The sequence below is a fragment of the Rhinopithecus bieti genome, unplaced genomic scaffold (genome assembly GCF_001698545.2).
Source record: "Rhinopithecus bieti isolate Rb0 unplaced genomic scaffold, ASM169854v2 scaffold_31787, whole genome shotgun sequence".
NCBI classification, from domain to species: domain Eukaryota; kingdom Metazoa; phylum Chordata; class Mammalia; order Primates; family Cercopithecidae; genus Rhinopithecus; species Rhinopithecus bieti.
The window spans coordinates 3359572-3377638 of record NW_016814655.1 but is presented as its reverse complement, the minus strand read 5'-3'; the positions used below and the strand labels follow the sequence as shown (position 1 = coordinate 3377638).

General features: G+C 37.0%; 1 protein-coding gene across 2 annotated transcripts in view; it reads left to right on the top strand.

Moving 5' to 3' along the window:
- The window catches only part of LOC108515137 (STE20-like serine/threonine-protein kinase), a 38518-nt gene that overhangs the window by 15684 nt on the left and 4767 nt on the right, over positions 1 to 18067 (top strand). Inside the window, exons 9-15 of one of the 2 annotated variants that reach the window (XM_017851815.1) lie at positions 1161 to 1253; positions 8198 to 8327; positions 8812 to 8936; positions 10068 to 10256; positions 10815 to 10940; positions 11925 to 12038; positions 16131 to 18050. In XM_017851815.1, the coding sequence (XP_017707304.1) occupies positions 1161 to 1253; positions 8198 to 8327; positions 8812 to 8936; positions 10068 to 10256; positions 10815 to 10940; positions 11925 to 12038; positions 16131 to 16277 (924 nt within the window). In that variant the 3' untranslated portion in view covers positions 16278 to 18050. The remainder of the gene's footprint in view (positions 1 to 1160; positions 1254 to 8197; positions 8328 to 8811; positions 8937 to 10067; positions 10257 to 10814; positions 10941 to 11924; positions 12039 to 16130; positions 18051 to 18067) is intronic. The other variant, XM_017851816.1, reaches the window with a different exon arrangement.

The following is an 18067-nucleotide window of genomic DNA, read 5'->3' as shown; positions in this document are numbered from 1 at the left end:
AATTTTTAAATTAAATTTAAAAATTAATCCTAGATATAAAAGTCTCAGTTATTATTTTTGTTTGGGGGGTAGGAGAGTTTCAGCCGCTGAACATGTTTGAGATCATGATATGCATATTTTAAATAATTACATTATGTATTTTTTTCCTTATTGCTAAACTTCTTGCATTTGGGGAGTCTCTTCCTTTTAATGGTGATTTGGTTTCATGAGGGATTACTGATGGGAAATTTTAAATACATGATGTTAAATCAAAATCAGTCTCTTTCACGGACCATCAATAGCATGTGGTGATTTGGAATCTGGTTTCTTTTGGTGCTTCTACTTGTAAACACATGATTGTTTTTCATAGTTGGATTACAGAACTATCGTTAGGTGGAATATACTTCTAAGATTTCAAAATGATTAAAAGAAGGAGCTCTAAAATATACTTCATTCTATATTTTATCTGCTATAATAAATCATAGCTTACTAAACTTACTTTTGAGAGTGCTCATATTACCAATTTTTAAGTTGACAGGCTTGGCTTAACTTGTCAGCAAAGGGAAATGTTATTCTAATCCTATTCAGATACATTCGTTTTTACCACACCATGTATAAAATGGTGTGCTTATGAAGAAACTTAGTATCCATTTATTTCTCCTTTGTGTATTCTAAGACTTGCTTTCCTTTTTTCTTTTCGGCCTCGTTAAGTAGATTTTATTTTGCATTGTTTCTTTATTATGATCAAGCCAATTATGAAATTTTGCACTTTTATAAATGGCATTAGCTTTCCTTATGTTCAATATTTCCAACTATGTCAGTAGGTACATTTATAATTTTATGATCTTTCAACAAGGTCAGTTAAATTTATCCCTTTAGTTCAGCATCAGTGCTGCAAGTAATTCTTCGCTGGTTGTCTTTGGATCTTTAAGAGAGAGAATGATGTATAGGGATATTTAGCAACTAATTAACCTTTGTGTGGTGTAATGTCGCTTTCTGCACTGAGATTATGCATGTTCTCTTCTTTCATTCTTTTTCACCAGACTAACACCTATGCTAATGCATGTTGAAAGGAACTTTTTAACAACTTTAATATTTGACTTGTAGCTTATCCGCTCTCATAAATGCTTGCTGTGGAGAAAGTATTATTTCCCCACCTCCTGCATGCTTATACACTGTAGGTTATAAATGAAGTGGAGAAAGCACCCAAAGAGCTGAGAAAAGAGCTCATGAAACGCAGGAAAGAGGAGCTTGCACAAAGCCAGCATGCTCAGGTAACAGCAGCAGCTTAATGCTACTAAAAACAGAAAGCACCATTTTCTTACAGCTTGATAAACCATGGTTGAAAGGGTAAATTTTAAGTGTTATTATTATATGATGTTGACTTCTCCCCATTCAAAAACTCCTGGAATCCTCTTTATTTAATACTAAATTCATACTAATGGTGACATTTAAGTTGCTAATATGAAATTAAGTAGAATTTTTGGAAAGTTGACTCCAGATGAAATAAACAAGTATATGAATGTATAATACACTTATCTGATTTTAATCTTGATGGGAGCTTACAGTTTTAAGTAGTAATGCCAATGTTTTATAGAAAACTTTTAGGACATAAAAATAGAGGATGGTATATAAGCTTTGTGCTTACAAAAACTATGCCCATTAAAACGCTATTATTTCTATAAAGTTCAGTTAGAAGAAAAATAGCAAATGGTAACTTTAAATGGTAGTTCAAACATTACTTTTAAGCGTGACAACATAAGCAACTTTAAGACCAGATTTTAAATATTAAGTACCTTGTTTTTCTTTTTGGTTCAGAATCAAGCAGTTAAACAAATAGACTATTTTTTACATATATATAGTTTAAAGCAGCCCGATCTAGGTTATGATAAAGTTGAGCCTTGTCATAAGATGGGTGAATTCTTTTTTTTTTTTTTTCCAAGTCGGAGTCTCGCTCTGTCTCCAGGCTGGGTGCAGTGGTGCGATCTCAGCTCACTGCAACCTCCACCTCCTGGGTTCAAGCGATTCTCTTGCCTCAGCCTCCCGAGTAGTTGGGACTTACAGGCGTGCGCCACCATGCCCAGCTAATTTTTTGTATTTTTAGTAGAGACGGGGTTTCACCATGTTGGTCAGGATGGTCTTGATCTCTTGACCTCGTGATCTGCCCACCTTGGCCTCCTAAAGTGCTGGGATTACAGGTGTGAGCCACCGCCCTTGGCTGGGTGAATTCTTTACAAAATGAGATAAATTAGTATTTTTAACAGAATTTTCTAGAATTATCTCACATAAAGTCTTTTATATGAAGGAAGGTAAATCTTCTGATTAAATTTATCCTAAGCCTGGAGGCAAGGATAAATGAGCTCAGTTTTCCGTTACATGTCAGTGAAAGGAATAAGAGATGTGTATCGTGTATTAATTGTTCTTTTGGATTATCTTTTTAATGTCGTTTTATGTGGTTTAACAAGTGGTTCCCAGACTTGTGGATTTTATGGACCCATAAAAGAAACATAGAAACAATAAAACCACTGGGGACCGTGACATGGGCTGCCATTGAAAATTTTTTTTTTTAATTTTGCTAAATAAAGATATTTTAAAACTGCCATTTACTTGTCACCATCATTTCAAAGGAGAGAATATTTTAACACTATGAAAATAAGGAAAATATAATCTTAGAATTTACAACTTAAATAAAACTAGCTTATCTGAATAAATTTAGTTTGCTTTTGTTTTTTTCTTGCCATGAGCCATTGAAACATTTTGTCTTGGCCTGGTGTGGGGATTCCTAGTTCAAGGTAGTTAATAGCAAGCGCAGCATTTACTATGTGTCAGGCATTGTTCTAAATGCTCTACGTGTATGAACTTACTTAATCTGAGTTAATTACCCTTGAGGTAGCCTTATTACCCCCATTTTACAGTTGAGGGAACTAAAGCACAGGAAGGCTGAGTGACCCTGCAAAGGTCACACACCTGGGTAATGGTAGAGCCAGGATTCTCATCCAGATAAGTGTGGGTACGTGTTTCACACGCTGATTCACTGCACCATACTGCCTCATATTTAAGCTACCTACTTGTGCTGCAACTTAAACTGTCATCAGCTTGACTCAGTGGTTCTTGGCCATGTCTTGTTACCAAGTGAAGAGGAAGTCCTTGCTGGCCACACATGTACTTTTGGTTAATTTGGATTTTAAACTAGATTAGAATAATATAGTTTTTGCCTTGTAAAGGAATATAGATTTTATTAATTCCAAAAGGCCATATATCAAATTCTAAAGTCGAAACTGAGAATTAGTGTTGAATGAATTAGGTAATACTGTGTTTTAATAAGACTTTGTTGGTAATTATTCGTATAATTTTGGGAATAGGCCAATATTTTCTGAGTAGAGCTGAAAGTAATCATAAATTCCTTCAGTAAATCTAATGAGGAATTTAGTGATCTAACAGATTTTAAAAGTATTTCTGTCTACTGCTTTAAGCGAAGGTACAAAAGCTTTATAACTTTACAGTCTATTTCAAACTTTTTTTGAGAATTCGTAAGTAATGGTCATACAGTCATGCAGCTAGAACATATTTGATCAATTAAGTCCAGTGGTTTTCAAACTATACTAACAGGAACTTTTGAGAAGCAACTCTGGGAGTCCCTAAGAAGGCAGGTACTCTGGGCTGTGAGCCCCTGCTTCTGCTTCAATTCAAGCAGCATCACTTTTGCTGTTTTGTAAACTGGGATTTTTTTGGGGTGAGTTTTACAAAAGGAGGTTCTACTTGCTTAAAAAACAAGAGCAACACACTAGACTTTGGAAACCACTGATCTAGTTCAAATCCTTCATTTTACAGATGAGAAAGAGGTTCCTCTGTTAAGTGACTTGTTCCAGGCCACAAGAAACTCAACATTTGTATAATTATTCTTTTTGTTTACAAAAAGCAATTCAGATATATTCTTACCTGGGAGGTGCATTCTATTCTGATCCACAGGGTGTTGCTCAGGTCATGATTCAGTCTTTTCAGTTGTCATCTTGTGCAGTCTTCAACGCCCAAATGCAGGACGTAAGTCCCACGTGCCTGTGGGAGGATGGCTTCTCCTGTTTTACCTGCCTTTTCACATGTGCTTTTTCATTGTTGGCTTCCTTTGCCAAAATCTAGCTGATTGATACATGATAATGTTTGTAATGACAATAATACCAATAACCTGACTTTAGAGTACAGTATTCTTCAGAATTTTCACATTTGATTCTCATTGCCACCACCCTAATACAGGGATGGAGTCATAACCATTTTACAGATGAAGAAATTGAGGCACAGAAGACTGTGATCTGCCTCAAGTCACATAAGAGATTAACAGTAGAGCTGGAACTAGAGCACTTTTAACACAGTGTTCTGTCTACCCTGCCACAAATTCTAATTTGGGATGTTCATATTTTTCAAGAAAATAAAATATCCTCTCAATAGTATAAGCTTTGCACATGTGAGAAATTGAATGCTGTGATTAGATTTTTATTTTCGTGTGAAGTGACATTTTGATTGCATATATGTTTATGTAGATGTTTTATTGATGGATATGGTCAGAAAAGCCATATTAAAAATAGTGATTTTCATTCCATTTAACTCTATTTTCCATTTATTCAAGTAGTCAATAATGAATAGTGAGTTGCTATTCTCCTTATTGTGGTTTTAAGTTAAGTCTAAAATTCCAAGCTGTATTCTTTCTTGCAGTTTCCATAGGGAAATAACTAGCTCATTTAACACTGTAAGTTTTGTTTGTGATGTTTGATATATACAACAGGAGTAGATAGAATACAGCTTGATTTCAACCCCTCCTTTTTCCTCTGCTGCAATTAGACTTGTTTTTTATTATTGGCAGCTGTTTGACTCTTTTTACAATTTTCTAAGAGAGTAAGGAAAACACTGATTTTAAAAGGAGAGGGAGAAATTATGAATTACGATCACTTTTCTGATCATTACCATTTTAGCCTTTCTTTTCATTTAAAATGATCAAATTCTATACAAATAGCCCATTATATCATAACCCTTTCTTACAGTTTTCTAGACCCCAAAGTTGTATTTTTAATGTTTATAGTTATCTGATTAATATGATAAAATTGTTTATCCAAATTTAAACTTGTACTTTTAAAGGGCACTCATTTTACAATTTATGTGTTTACTTTAAAAAATGATTTTTGGCCTTAATAGTTTAGGTTCTTTTGCTGTTGTCTTTTATTTGTTAATCCAAGTGATTAAGTCCATCTGTTTTTTTTTTTTTAAGGTGAATGTAATTTGTGTAATCTTTTGAAATGTGAGTGCTCTTTTTGTACCTGGAAGTAATTTCTAATTATAAATTCCATTGTGAATGTTACTGTATTTGACTTTTAAAGTTAGGAAATTTAGTGAATGTGTAATAACATTAACGTTTTGTTTTGAGGTAATGAAATATATTGGTTACTGTGTAAGGGACCTTTTCAGATAATTTTTAGCTTTAATATAAAAAATCCTTTATACAGTATCTGACTACATAGTTATCTAGATTCTGCTTAATTTTTCAAGTCTGTAGCTCTGTAAGGCAGCTGCATTCTTTGCTAACTCGAATTGTTAGGACTTGTATGCATTGGACTTAATCTGCCTATCTTGACTTTTACCTGTTGATCCCTATCTTACTTCTGGAACCACACAGTGCTAGTTCTGCCTGCTTCAGTATATAGAACAGTCATAGCTCTTCTTTACCCTGTATGAGTAGCTGCTTTAGGAACACTTCTCTGGTTCTTTCAGGCAGTCATTGTGAGGCATGGTTTCTGAACCCTTTATTCCCAGCTTTGAGTTTTCTGTGGTTTACTCTTGAACTTTTAAAAATGTGATACCAAGGGAAGGGACCCACTACTCTTTATGTGGACTGAGATCAAGACTGTTGATACTTGGGACCAACTGAGTGGAAGCTCCTTGAAGGCAGAACTGTCTTTCATTAATTTTAGGAACCTTCTAAGTAATATAGTGCCCACCATTTACTAAGTGCTTAAAAAAGGTTTTCTTTGAATTGAACTCTTACCTTGTTTAATTTAGACATAAATACAGTAATATGAACAAAAATTGCATAGATGAGAAATTACATTTACTGTTTTAGTGGCACTGGCTAATATTTACCTTTTTTATTTTCCCATAATTATTTATTCACCCCGTCCTTTACTTTTGCATTTAATTTTTTTGTGCCTAAATGTAAGATTTATATTTATGCTAGTTAATTTAGACCCATTGTTTCTGTCTACACAGATTTTTTTGTTTTAATCCTGTATGTAAACCAATGATAAAAATGTTGAACAAAAGAAAACTCTTTGATATTTTTGCAGGTTACGTTGTTTATTGAACAAGTTTGTATATAGAAATTTTACAATTGAAATTAGAGAAACAATTTAATTTTGTTACAAATAGTTACTAGGGAACAGAACAGCTTGAACAACTTTGTCATAAGTTAAAAGATAGGCTTGGAGATTTCGTATCTCTTTAAATAAAACTCAGAAGCCTTTATTCTAGATAGTTGAATTTAAATATTCATTGAAAATTTTTCCAATGATAATTGCCTTAATGATAAAGTTTTACAGGTGACTATAGCCAAGTTGGTAATTGTATTTTATAGAGGCATTCATTAGTCTTTTCTTTCTGCTACTATATATGTATTTATGCTAAAATACAAACAATGATGCAGATGAGACAGCAGCATTTACGACACCAAATTAGTTCACTCTCTGGCATGAACTGTGTCACCTCCAGAGATTGAGGATGGTAGCAAGGCAACCATCCTGAGGAGCAGAGTGAGACTGTCTGTGTATTGAGGAGCTGCCTGGCAGTGAGCCAGACCTCATCAGTCTCTAAGGCCTCAAGAATAGCTCCAAAATGCATATTAGGTTTTGATCTTCTCAAGGATGTGCAAGAGGGGGGATTCCAAGTGAAATTCTGCTTCAGTTCTAAATTCTAAATCCACACAAAGATTGATTGAATACTCCTTAAGTCAGTCACCACCTGCTATAACTGCCAAGAGAGGGATGGACAGATCCAAATTTACATTTCTTCAATTTGGATGTTACTTCTTTTCTTCTATAAATGTATGATTCTAGCAGAAAGACCATCAGTCACTTTAACATTTCTTTTTTTTACACAATAATCGAAGAATGTTTTTCTAAAGCAGAAATTTCGCATTTGGGTAGATAGTGTGTACTCAATAAATATTTGTTGAATGAATTAGTGAATCCCAAACATGTTTGTAGAATTCTAGGACTATACAAATTTTCTTGATAGATTTATAGTATGTAACTCACTTTCCTATCCCCAGTTTGCATTTCTCTAGCAATGCATTACTTCTCATTAATTTCTCAAACTATTGTTCTTCTTTTTAGGCACATGCTGTAGATACAGAAGCTATCTTCTTCTGTTAGGATAGGCATGGTATTTCTTCCTAAAATTTATCTCCTAAAATTCTTCCTCCTTAGTTCCCCAAATTCTGGTATCTGTTTCACCTATTAGCTCTTAATTGCCTTTCTTCCTAGAGGACATTTCTTTTCTTTTCCTTTTTTTTTTTTTTTGAGATGGAGTCTCGCTCTGTCACCCAGGTTGGAATGCAGTGGCATGATCTCAGCTTACTGCCACCTCCGCCCTCTAGATTCAAACAGTTCTCCTGCCTCAGCCTTCCTCATAGCTGGGATTTACAGGCGTGTGCAACCACACCTGGCTAATTTTTGTATGCTTAGTAGAGATGGGGTTTCACCACGTTGGCCAGGCTGGTCTCGAACTCCTGACCTCAAGAAAACCACACGTGTTGGCCTCCCAAAGTGCTGGGATTACAGGCATGAGCCACCACACCCGGCACCTAAAGAGCATTTCTTATTTATCCTTGTTTTAGTCATACCATAGTGGAATGAGTAATCAGTTTTAGAAACTGCAAATTTATTTTTCTCTCAAAGATGCTAGTCTAATAGGGCACTTTAATTATGAGTGGGATATATGCTTATTCTGTATGTATCATTCATAGTTTATAATATTATGTATTCTAATGCTTTTTTCTTAGACTGAATTGGATGACTAAATACATTTGTACTATATAATGTTGGTGATTTTAAAATCCAGCTAACTTTGCAAACTTGGTTTGGAACTCTTGTTAACCACTAATATATACAGTCATATAGATAAATGGATGTTTAGTTCATTAGATACTTGTTAACTGACAATTAACTGTTTTTAATAGGAACAAGAGTTTGTTCAGAAACAACAGCAAGAATTAGATGGCTCTCTGAAAAAGATCATCCAGCAGCAGAAGGCAGAGTTAGCTAATATTGAGAGAGAGTGCCTGAATAACAAGCAACAGCTCATGAGAGGTAACTTTTTAAAAAATACTGCAAAATGTAGAATTCCTTACGACAGTAGCAGTGAATGTAAACATATAACCTTTAAAATTTCTTCTTGCCCTGATGATGCTGGAAATATATCTGAATAATTTCCTGTACTTGTTATGCCTTATAGTTGTTAGTATACCTAATGGTCGCATGTTAGAATGGGATTTAAAGTACTTATTTTCCCTAACAAATTAGCTTAGATTTTTTTTTTCTTTCTTATTAAGATGATTAAATAGAATTTTGGTGTTCACGGTAGGACATTCTCTGTTTATACGACATTAGAACAGAATGGAAAGAGGTAATAGATATTGCCTTACATTGGTTAAAATTGCACTTACAGCTCAGAATGTCAATATGTGTGTACAAGTTAGTGTATTTAGAATACTTTTATGTAAATATTAAAATGAAGAGCAAAGTACATTAGTAAAAAGAGCAAAGTGACATTTTGAAAACTGCTGTCTTCTAGCTCGAGAAGCTGCAATTTGGGAGCTCGAAGAACGACACTTACAAGAAAAACACCAGCTGCTCAAACAGCAGCTTAAAGATCAATATTTCATGCAAAGACATCAGCTACTTAAGCGCCACGAGAAGGTTAATGAAAGGAAAATATCTTCATTTTTTTGTTCGTTTTAAAATTTGCAAAGCTGTTTAGTTTTGAAACTTACTTTTCTTAGACAATGAATTTTAGATGTCCTTTCTGTCTTTTTTTTTTTTTTCTTGAGATGGAGTCTCGCTCTGTCGCCCAGGCTGGAGTGCAGTGGCATGAACTTGGCCCACTGTAAGCGCCGCCTCCCAGGTTCACGCCATTCTCCTACCTCAGCCTCCTGAGTAGCTGGGAGTATAGGCACCCGCCACCACACCTGGCTAATTTTTTTTGTATTTTTTTAGTTGAGATGGAGTTTCACTGTGTTAGCCAGGATGGTCTCAATCTCCTGACCTCATGATCTGCTCACCTTGGCCTCCAAAAGTGCTGGGATTACAGGCGTGAGCCACCACACCCGACCTCCTTTCTGTCTTTTATCCTACAATTTCTTGGATGAAGTTTGGAGTAATTAATTGTATCTTGATCATGATTGCAAATTTCTTTTATACAAATTATAAGGAAAATAATTAAAATTCTTAAAGATGTTTTACACATTGTAATCTTCATCTTGGCTCTCAAAGGTAGCTATTTTGGCTCCATTTATGGTTAAAGTATCTTGAAGTATGGACTCCTTGTGCTTATTAAAAGAGTTTCAATGTAAGACTCTTATCACTAATAACTTTTTCTTTTTATTCTTTTGAGACAGAGTCTCGCTCTGTCACCTGGGCTGGAATGCAGTGTCACTCAATCATAGCTCACTTAACCTCGAACTCCTGGGTTCAAGGGATCCTCCTCCCTCAGCCTCCCGAGTGCATTCATGCACCACCACACCCTGCTAATTAAAAAAAAATTTTGTGTGTGGAGACAGGGTCTCACTGTGTTGCACAGGCTGGTCTCAAACTCCTAGGCTCAAGTGATCCTCCTGTGTCAGCCTCCCAAAGTGCTGGGATTACAGGTGTGAGCCACCAGACGCGGCCTAACTTCTTACAAGTTATTTTGTGCCTACCATTTTGCTGGTCACTGCAACAAGGGAGGGGGCAATTATAGGAAACAACAACAACAAAATGACATATTTGAGTATGCGTGTCGGTACTGACTCTTGTTTCTATGTCACTGGATTCTATTTAAAACTTTCATAGGAAACAGAGCAAATGCAACGTTACAATCAACGACTTATTGAGGAATTGAAAAACAGACAGACTCAAGAAAGAGCAAGACTGCCCAAGATTCAGCGCAGTGAAGCCAAGACTCGAATGGCCATGTTTAAGAAAAGTTTGAGAATTAACTCGACAGCCACACCAGATCAGGACCGTGATAAAATTAAACAGGTAAATATGCAAATTAGTCTGTCCTCTTTTAGGTTTTAAAGTTTTGAATGACCATTAGAAGTGCTATGAAATTCCTTTCTTTCTAAACAATTAGAGCTACCTTAGGCTTGTTGATGTTCACTTTAACTCTGAGGTCTGGGGCTATAGATATATGGCATATACCAATTAGTCTTCCCCAGGATGGTGGTCACAGAGAGCGAAGCCCTTCCTCCTATACCAGCTCCTGAGCTACACTGGTCCTAAGACCAGCCCTGGGAATGAGATGACTTGGACAACTTTTCAAGTCAAGATATATGGCCTCACTGTGATACTTTTGTAGTCACGGTCACACACACAAATTAACTGAGGTCACTAAGCAGATAGAAGGATCAAGGTTTTAATCAGAAGTTCCTGCTCCCTCCTGAAGCTGTGATGTGGGCTCCAGGTTTGAGTCTCAGCATATTATTACTTGTAGTTTCAGTTTGTTGTGCCTTGTTTTGTTACATTCCTTTATATCTTCAGAATATATAGAAATCACATGCTTCTAAACTATAATTTATCTTTTTTTCTTATTTATAGTTTGCTGCACAAGAAGAAAAGAGGCAGAAAAATGAGAGAATGGCTCAGCATCAAAAACATGAGAATCAAATGCGGGATCTTCAGTTGCAATGTGAAGCCAATGTCCGCGAACTGCATCAGCTGCAGGTCAGATACAGAAGCCTGACAGCAAAGCCATAGGATGCAGCAGCACAGGTGGCTGCTTTTGAGAGAACAGTAGCTAGCCAAAGTCAACTGCACCACACTTACGAACATGCTGGGGTTGAGAGGTTCTGTTTTTTGTACAGATCCAAATGAAGATCAGTTTAGTATCATAGGTGCTTGTGTAGATTATATATAACCATGATTAATGTAAACATGAAGCTAAATTGTAACCTAAGAAATTGAGTCTTTCAAAAGCAGTACTGAGTATGGTTTTTAGTATATTTTGCATGAAGATGTGGAGAGTTTCAAAATGATGTAGACAGTTTTGTTGTCATATTCTGAATTTTTTGTCAGATTCTAAATTTAGAATTTCTTTTCCTTTTAGAGGGAAATAGTTTTTTTTCTTCTAGGTTTTTGACATAAGTGATAAGTTAAATATATGGGAAGTTTTCTCCTGGGAAATTTAAAGGTTACTTGAGAGAGGGCTGATTTAGGACCTTACATAGAGTGTACAGCCCATCTAAAATGTTTAAGATTTCAGAGTAGTGTATAAATGTGGGTATCTATATATTTGCTTAATTTACTATAGTAGAACAGATCTTAATAGGTTGGCCTAATAGGCCAAGAGATCTATTAGGCCAACCCTTTGGTACCAGATCCCACATTCTGTACTCACGGGTAAAATGTATGCAAGCTGCCTTCTGAAGTGTCAGTTTTATGAGCAAATCTTCTTAGAAAGGAAAACAAAAGCTCAAGCTAGTTCTTTTAAGTTCTTTCTATGTGATATGTAATAGTTCTAGCTTATAAACTTGTAAAATGAAGCTGTGATTCATTTCCTAATTCATGGCCCTTGGTTTTATAGAGAAAATTTGAATCTCAGTAATACCATGATATTTGATGAGCAATTTATTATTTTGGAAGGTAATTGTATTTGTGAAAATTGCTTAGTTGATCTGAAATTTTTTAAAATCCTAACTTTATTTTCAGAATGAAAAATGCCACTTGTTGGTTGAGCATGAGACTCAGAAACTGAAGGAGTTAGATGAGGAACATAGCCAAGAATTAAAGGAGTGGAGAGAGAAATTGAGACCTAGGAAAAAGGTAAATAAAAGCTTTAATTAAAATGATATGTGTGTACTCATCCATCTACCCAGCTATTGGCTCTTTACCTACTGTGTGTCAGGTACAGTGTCAGGGGCAGGAAACAGAGAGATGAAAAGATGAAGTTTCTATCCCCAGAAGGTTTGGAATCTAGTGACAAGCAGTTATGAATTGGTAGGGTCATTGCTCTGAAGGAGGTGAGTACAGGACACAGGGGAAAGGAACAGAATGTATAAGAGAGGAGGAAGAGAGCTTAAATCTGCCTGGGTAAGTCAGGGAAGGTCTTCAAGAAGAGATACTTTACAAGCCAAGTGAGTCTTGAAGGATGAGTAAGAACTTGGCTGAGCGGATGGGCTGATTGGAGTGAAATGGGATGATTTGAGTAGAGAGAAGAGAATGAGTGAAAAGGAAGTGTACAGAGAATTGCAGATCGTTCTGTATCATTGGAGTATAAGAGGGGGTGTGCCGGTGTGTAGTCGTTAGGGAGGAAGAAAAGGAAGGAAGTGATGACAGCTCAGTCTGAACAGGTCAACCGCAGCCATATTACAAGGCCCTGGTATTCTATGTAAACTTGAAATCTGGTAAAATAGGGATGGTGTCTTCTCTGTCTCCCTCCTTTCCCTTGTTTGTACTTGACACCCTATTCACCTGATCTTACCAGCTAACCATGTCACCTGAGTTTTTGCTATCACTATATGATCTCTGACCCATTGCTACTCAAACTTAAACCTTTGTTTTGTGGGGGCCTTCCTGCCTACTATACGCTTCCACCATTCCTTTCTTCCATCCATCCAGTCAGTCAAGGAAATACATATTTAGCTATGTGCCAACGGAAGTGAAGTGACTAAATGAGTTCATAGTGTGGCTTTTTGTTTGTTTGTTTAGACAGAGTCTCACTCTGTCGCCCAGGCTGGAGTGCAGTGGCACGATCTCGGCTCACTGCAACCTCCGCCTCCTGGGTTCAAGCAGTTCCCCTGCCTCAGCCCCCTAGGTTTTTGGGATTACAGGCATCCACCACACCTGGCTAACTTTTGTATTTTCAGTAGAGACGGGGCTTCGCCACGTTGGCCAGGCTGGTCTCGAATTCCTAACCTTGGGTGATCCACCCACTCCGGCCTCTCAAAGTGCTGGGATTACAGGCGTGAGCCACCATGCCCGGCCCGTAGTGTGGCTTTTTAATTTAAATTTTATTTATTGTTAAAATTTTTGAATAGGTAATGTATTCATGTAGTTTAGAATTCAAAAGTACAGAATTGTAAACGGTGAAAAATCTCCTTTACCTCCTTGCGGCCTAACATCTGTCTCAAACACCCCAGTTGAAGTTGTTGACAGTGGTCACAAGTGAGTTGCTAATAATCAAATTCTATGACCTTATCTAACTGTTCTCATTAAAAAGTCTTGTTTCTTAAAATTCTCCTCTCACTTGGCTTTTGTGACCCAGCTCTGCTCATTCTCTGTGTTCTTTATCCCCTTTTGTCTCCGGAAATGTAGACATTTCTCAGTTTTGCCCCTTTGGTAAAGAACAGTCTTTACCTGGATGATTTTATTGCTAGTCATGGCTTCAACTGTTGCATATAGACAACTCCGAAACTTAAATGGTAGCGGTTGTATAGAGCACAAATTGTGAAGTCATACAGACGTGGGTTCAGATCTCAGCACTGACATTTACTTACTAATTTTCTCACTTACCATTTGTAGGCCTAGTTTTCCTAATTTGTAAAATGAGAATATACTACCTACCTCTTTGGTGTCGTTTATACAGCAGTTATCTAGTACCTGAGCTATAGTAATGGTTCAGTGAATGGTTGCTATTGCTAGTATTGTTTCTTGTTTTTATTATCAGTTTGAGCACTAAGCGCCCATTTTCCATCGGGATGTTCTGTTCCTCCTCATTTCACCTAGGCCTTGTGGTTCCATTTTTTGGTCACTGTATCTCAGTAGCACCTATACTCAACCTCAGATGTTCTGTATCTGCTCTCCTTTCTTTGTCTTTGTAACAATTCATCACCACCAGACCCATTTGTTTATTGTCCCCTCTTGTGAGTGAGAATATAAACTCCTTAAAAGCACGCCATGATCACTTCATTTATTGATACGTACCCAGTTTCTAGAACAGTTCCTGGCACATAGTACAGATGACTACATACCTGTTCAATGTTGACTAAAGATTATAAACTCAGTAGAGAGAAAACCAAACTCAGCATCCTTTTCCTTCATCTCCGTCTCACCTTTCCCCGCTCACTGCAGGCCACTCACCGCCAGATGTTCCTTCATCTCCATCTCACCTTTCCCCGCTCACCTGCAGGCCACTCACCGCCAGATGTTCTTCATCTCCATCTCACCTTTCCCCGCTCACTGCAGCCCACTCACCACCAGATGTTCTTCATCTCCATCTCACCTTTCCCCGCTCACTGCAGCCCACTCACCACCAGATGTTCTTCATCTCCATCTCACCTTTTCCCACTCACTGCAGCCCACTCACCGCCAGATGTTCTTCATCTCCGTCTCACCTTTCCCCGCTCACTGCAGCCCACTCACCGCCAGATGTTCTTCATCTCCGTCTCACCTTTCCCCGCTCACTGCAGGCCACTCACCGCCAGATGTTCTTTTCTACATTCCTGTTCTCTTAACTGACATCTATGCTAGAAACCAGAATTATTTTTCATTTCTGTCACACCCTTCATTCAATCAGATGCCAATTAATTTGGACAGTTTTTCATAACGTGTCTCCTTTCTTTCTCACTGCTATCCTGGTGCTTGCTTAAATTGTTCAGGAATGGCCTAATGGGCCTTGTAGTTTCTAGTTCCCTTTCCTTTCTTCCCACTCGCCTGCCATCACCAGAGGATTTATCCTCAAGAACATCTCTTGACACTGTCATAGTGATGTTGAGAAATCTTCAGTTCCATCAGAGTAAAATGTAAATTATTGATTCAGTTTGACTGTGAAGCCTTCATAGTGCCACACCTGAGTCACAGTCACCCTTTCTGGCTTCCTCTCCCACTAGCCACTTTGTTCCCAGTCCATGTTCCAGCCTTGGGTATAATGACCAGTCCTAACACCAGCTCCTCAGCTTCCTGCCTTTGTGCTGTGTTTCAGCTCTGTCTGGCATGCCTTCCCCATATTGCCTATCAAATTCTTATCTTTCCTTCAGCACTAAGCTCATGTTCCACCTCTTTTGAGAACCCCTCCTATATCCTTCCTTCTTTTCCTGTGCTTTGTACCTCTACAGCACCACTTATCCCTGAATCACTTCTCCACAAAGTCATTGATACCTGTAACAAAATGCCATAAACTGGAGGCTGGGGAGTCTGAGACCAGGGTGCCAACACGGTCACGCTATGGTGAGGGTTCCAGACTGCCGACTTCTCACTGTGTCCTCACACGGCGGAATAACAGCTCTCTTTAGCCCTCCATGAAGGCACTTATCCCATTTGGAGGGCTCCACCTCATGACCTCATCACCTCTCAGAGGTCCCACCTTCTGTGCATAGTGCCGCACATTAGGGATTAGGTTTTTATATGGATATGGGGAGCACAGACATTCACATCACAACGGTGCCTCTTGTATTTCTCAAGCGCTTACCTTTGCTCTGTATTGTGGGGGTAAAATGATTCTGGTTTAGATTGTACCTTTAAACAGCTTATCTTATAGCGTAGTGTGAAAGAAAAGACAGGCGCGTCGCAACTCAAATAACAAGTAGGCAGGGTAAGTGCCATGTGGGAGAAACAGATAATAGTTAATAATAGGTACCGTATATTAGAGTGCATAGTATGTGGAAGTACATCATTATCACATTTAGACTTCACATAGCACATTATCCCTATTTTTACAGCAGAGGAATTGAGGAATTAAATGGTTCTCTAATATAGGGAAGGTAAGTAATGGACCTAAATTGTCCATTTATGTGACTGAGCTGGACTTGCACATAGGGCTCTGCAAAGCTTATGATCTTAAAAAATTGAGCAGGCATGTCTTCTTGAGGATAATATACAAAGAAAGTGTTTTGGACAAGCAGTTTTATCTGGACTGTCAGCATAAATTCTATATGTAATACCAGCACATAACAATTTCTTTTTCCCTTTCTTTTTAAGACACTGGAAGAAGAGTTTGCCAGGAAACTACAGGAACAGGAAGTATTCTTTAAAATGACTGGGGAGTCTGAATGCCTTAACCCATCAACACAGAGCCGGATTTCCAAATTTTATCCTATTCCCAGCTTGCATTCCACCGGATCATAACAATGGGAAACATTCTGTGCGTGGGTTTGGCTCTTTCAGTGTGTCATTCTGTTCTCATCTTCTGCCACAGTCTCTGTCAGATAACTCACGAAGACAATCACCTGCCTCACCTTCTAGCTGTTTTCCTTTTTTTTTTTTTTTTTTTTTTTTTTAAAAAAAAAAAAAGCAAAGATGAAGGGAAAACAAACTAAGATAGATGCTAGGCCATGTTGGCAAAGTAGCATCTTGGTGACTAAGGTGACTTTGTATATTCATCTTAAAAATTATGTTCTTTAGACACTGCTACCTGAAAACTGTTGGAGAAATAATGTTTAAAGTTATTTAAGAAAAACTGTTACATCACTAAGTATTAATAAATTCCTTTTACCTGACGTAACTTCTCATTGATGCCTAAATTCTATAGTTGAAGCTCTGCTGTAGAGCGTTGGGATAATTTTCTTTTGGTGGATCAGCTCTCATAAAAAAGCTATGATTTGCTCAACTATGCTATTGACTCAGTAGATGAATATATTTTTTCTTTAAATAGGAACAACCTCTTTTAAAAGAGAAAAATTATTTCCGTGATTTGTCAAAACGAATTACCTCTTTAGGCATGAGCTAATAATTGAGGGTGCTGATTTTCTTAAGATAGTGCCTGAAACACTACACTTCAGTCAAGTCGTAAGTAGGATTTTCTTTTTGATCAACAGGGACAAAAACATCCTTAGAATTAAACATGGTTGTTTTGGAATTTTTGCTTCTCTTACCATTTGATAGAAATTTTCATCCTAAAACACATATACAAAGTTTGGAAAGATGAAAAAAGGAGGTAGCTTTTAGATTGCAAATTGGAAATGTAAAACTCATGAAACTTAAGCAGTGTAGGTTTAGCTGTCTCTGTTTATTTTCTAAAATAATACCTGAGCTGGTTACATGATTTCTCTCCATCTTAGCTAATTCTGTTTAAAACTCTGTCAGAGGCCTGCAGGCTGTGAGTTATATTTATAAATATATCTTTGGAAATTAATCTTAAAAGAGGCATTTGTTCAGAATACTTTTTTAAAAGTTTAAATATTTAGGCACATGTCAGAAATTACTTTTCCTTATTTTGAAATGAGGCTACTTATGTCTTGGTTTTATTTTGTTCCATGTTTAAATCATTCACTTTGATTTGAGTGGGAAAAGCCTGAAGCCTTTATCATGTGGTTGCTGATGTGTATAATTATTAATGAAATGTTCACTCCTAGTCCCTTTTGAGGCTTAGAATTTCAACCACGTGTCAGGTCAGACAGTATTATAAACTGTACTTTGCTGTGTGAGACAGCACATTTGTAAATGATGCTTGCTGCCTGCCATTTTCAACCTATTCTCTCTTAAGAGTGCTAGGTACCAAATTGTCAAAGTTTGTTTTTAGTTATATTCCTTTTGAGGCTGGTAAAAAATTTAAATGGAACTTTGTGGGAACCCTGATTCATATTTAGAAAATGTAAATGTCTGTAGCACTTTCTTGCAGTTAATTTGAAAACTTTGGATGCTGAACTTTGTTTTGTCAGTGATTTAGATGATTTAAAAATGCATGTGTGATTTTAATTTTGTAATTGTTTTGACAAGCATAATTTACTTGGACAACTTTGTAGGTAGCCTTAACTTCTGGCCAAGTTTGTTTTTTATATAAATATATATACATATATATATATACATGTTATGTATGGTTGTAAATTCATACACTTATTACACGAATGTTACTGTATACAAAACTCTTAATGCTTTATTCTCAAATGCTGGGTTGAAAATGTTTTGAAAGCCTTTTA